Here is a 3,293-nt window from a genome sequence, read left to right as displayed (position 1 = left end):
TTATATACCTGCCGTCGTCAGAGTCTTTTGGAACTTCATTTTTTCAGAAGAAATAATTTAGAACTTCCAGGAGCAAAAAAATAGAACTGCATAATAATATACTTCTTATACTCCTTTTTATACATCTGGGAAAGAAAAAAAAAAGAGAGAAGAAAAGGAAGAGAGAAAAAAGATCGTCGAAGGCTTCAGTTCGCTTCCAGTCAATCATGTAGGATTGAACACAGATAGATAAGATAGATATATAGAGAGGGTATTATTACAGTAACTGCGTGAGTATAATGAATGCTGCACAGAACCTGGGGGCGAGGGAGGGGGGGGGGCATTGTCGTTATCTTACAGTTGGCTCATTGCAGTCTGTTTCTCCAGAACCTCCAGGTAGTCTGGTTCTGTTTTTAGCTTCCCTGGGAGCAGAAGTGGGTGCTCATTGTTTTTGGAGGGGTGTTCCGCCCCGTAGTATTTCCTGGGGGTCCCGTACAGCACGGTTTTGTTCAACCTGTCCTGGTTGGTGACATACCGCCGGGCTGTTGCAGCCTCGTAGGGGGGCACGATACAAGGTCTCTTAGGTAAAGTGCAAAAGTTGTAATGGAAAGGGGGGGCGCCTGCTGCTGTGGGGAGCTCTTTGTTGGGCCTCTCCCCTAAGTTTTGATACAACATCTCAGAAGGCTCCGGGGTGGTCAAGCCGCAGGATGTTGGAGATTTATCCATAAAATCCATTGTGCTGATGGTGTAGGCCCCCGGGCTGCGGGTGAGGACATCGTCCTTCTTTACATCCAGGGGCCCAAAGCTGAGCTCCTTCAGGTTGCGGTAATACGCCACCTGTTCACCATCCTTCTGCATGTAAATCGGGTTTTGGCACATGGAGCCCACAGGTGGGGGGATGTAGTTATAAACGTGGCTTTCAGAGGTTTTGTCTTGGGTCGGATCGGGAGTGTAGGAGCCATATTGCACTTGGAAAGAGTTGAGATCTAAGTTGTTGGCACCTGTGGGGACGTGTTCCACTCCTTTGCGCCGCTTCAGAACAAAAACAAAGAGGCCGGCGCCGAAGCAGACCGAAAGGATGAAAACAACAAGAAGCCCAAGAATCAGGACTGAAAGTGGGACCTCAGGGTGTAACTCAGGAGTGTGGATTCGGGATTCAGTGGGGCTGACTGAGCTAAAAGAAGAAGAAGAAGAGGAAGAGGAGGAGGAGGAGGAGGAGGTGGTAGGCTCAGTGCCAGGGCCTTTTAATGTAGGGGCTTTTGTAGGGGTTGGATTTTGTTGCGGGGGCACCTCGCTGGGTTCGGGGCAGATGGCCTCGTTGCGCAGCGAGCGCAGTAGGCGACCCGCGTGTTTAGAGGGAGAATCACAAGTGATTTCGTTGACCACCACGCTGGTACTGGACAGCTCCATCCAGTTTTTGAGTGCCACGATGTCACAGGTGCAGTCCCACGGGTTCTCCTGCAGGTCGATCTGGATGAACGCAGAGAGCTGGTCCAGGACCCCTCGGACCGGCAGGTAGGAGAAATGATTATTCCGCAAGTTGAGTCTTGTAAGCATTGTGCCACCAAAAACATTGTCAGGGAGCGATCTTAACAGGTTGTTGTTGAGGAAAAGCAGCTGCAGGTTGTGTAAAGAGTTAAATGTTTGTGGTAAGATGTCTTTGATGATGTTATATTCCAAATACAGATACTGGAGCGACTGCAGGCCGACAAAGAGTGATTGAGAAAGCGATTCAATGTAATTCCCATTCAGATAGAGCCGTCTGAGGTTTGTTAGGTTCTCAAACGCACCTTCCTGAATCACTGCTATCCTGTTATTTCCTAAATGAAGCAGCTCCAGTGAGCTGTACTCAGTGAGATCAGTCCTGTAAATCACTTGTAAGTAGTTACCGGTCAGGTGGAGTTTCTTTGGGTAAGAGGGCTTGGGGTTCAGCTCACTGATGTTGTGCAACTTGCGCTCCTGGCAATTAATGTTCAAGCCGCTGTCGGGGTTTTGTGACGTGCACACGCACACACTCGGACACAACATGGGCACAGGGGAGCGCGTCTGGTAAACCATTATGGGCCCAAAGACGTGTTTGTCTTTTGAGATGCGAGGGGTGGGCCTGTAGCGCATTTTGGGTGGACGGGAGGCTTTCGGGGCTCGGGTGGGGGTGATCCCGCCGGGGTGGTAGGTCGGGGGCAGGGCCCCTTGAAAGTGAGAGTCAGAGGGGGGGTGAACACGCTCACCAGCATTCCTGCGCGGGCACAGATCCTGCTTTATGAGCTGGGTGATGTCTTTGCCATGCAGCCTGAACGGCGTCTCGCACACTATGTCCCCCACAAAGACAGAAATAGTGTCCAACCAGGATTTGAGGGGAATCAGATCACAAGTGCAATTCCAGGGGTTCTCCTCCAGCTGGATCTCCATGATGCCTCCTATGTGCTCTAAGACCCCGGCAAACGGCAGCATTTTGAGCCGGTTGCCACGTAAATCCAAGTGGGTGAGGAGCACAAAGCGGAAAATATTGGGAGGCAAAGACAAGAGCAGGTTGTCATTCAGGATCAACACTTTGAGCTTATTCAGCTTACTGAAAGCACCGGGCTCGATGGCACTGATATAATTATAGTCTGCCTGTAAATACTCCAAACTCTCCAGTCCTGCAAAGGTGTCCTCCTTTATCACCTCCAGGTTGTTGTTGTTCAAGTGGAGCCGCTTCAGGAAGCGGAGCCCGTTAAAAGCGCCGGTTCGGATCTCCTGTAAGCCGTTATTCCCAAGATGCAGTGAAGTGACATTGCCATAATTGACAAACTCATTGGCGCTGAGCCGTGACAGGAAGTTTCCATTTAGAAAAAGCTGTGAGATTTTATTGGGGGGCGCCTGGAACTGACTGACGGTGGTAAATCCTTTATTCTCACAGTTGATGTTCAGAATGTTCTCCCGCTCCTCGCAGCTGCAGCGGCTCTTGCAGATTTCTTTGGAGGATGAAGTTTTGCGGCTCTCCGTTTCGGACGGTGACAGGCTGGTGACCGTGAGGACGCTCAGAAACAGGACGCCGCTCAGCATTTTTACAGCCAAAAATGGTCGCTGAAATATAGATCCAGCATTTAACTTTGCAGCCTGAGCCTTGGATGGAAGGGAGAAAAAAAAAAATCAGGGGCTGAGTTCTCACAGTAGGGAGAGGAGAAAAGAAAGGAGGTAGAGGCGCTCTCACACACACAAGCACACACACACAAACACAGGCGGGCAGAGAACACCGTTATTTGGTGTTAAAACGGGACCGTGACGCACGGGAGTTGCGCAAATCTCTCCATTGACCTTCAGTTTGAATCCAA

General features: G+C 50.2%; 1 protein-coding gene across 2 annotated transcripts; it reads right to left on the bottom strand.

Moving 5' to 3' along the window:
- Positions 1 to 333: 333 nt before the first annotated feature.
- Positions 334 to 3,024, bottom strand: slitrk2 (SLIT and NTRK-like family, member 2). Of its 2 annotated transcripts, XM_073487363.1 has the most exons (2): positions 1,275 to 3,024; positions 334 to 1,220 (listed from the first exon to the last, which is right to left on the bottom strand). In XM_073487363.1, exons 1-2 carry the CDS (start codon positions 3,022 to 3,024, stop codon positions 334 to 336), a joined length of 2,637 nt encoding a protein of 878 aa, XP_073343464.1. The 2 variants fall into 2 exon arrangements, with proteins under 2 accessions (XP_073343464.1, XP_073343463.1); XM_073487362.1 differs by having other exon boundaries at positions 334 to 3,024.
- Between the last annotated feature and the right edge of the window lie 269 nt (positions 3,025 to 3,293).

The sequence above is a fragment of the Pagrus major genome, chromosome 18, assembly GCF_040436345.1.
Source record: "Pagrus major chromosome 18, Pma_NU_1.0".
Taxonomy (NCBI): domain Eukaryota; kingdom Metazoa; phylum Chordata; class Actinopteri; order Spariformes; family Sparidae; genus Pagrus; species Pagrus major.
Note: the sequence above shows the minus strand (reverse complement) of the source record. Positions and strands in the feature narration are given on the sequence as shown.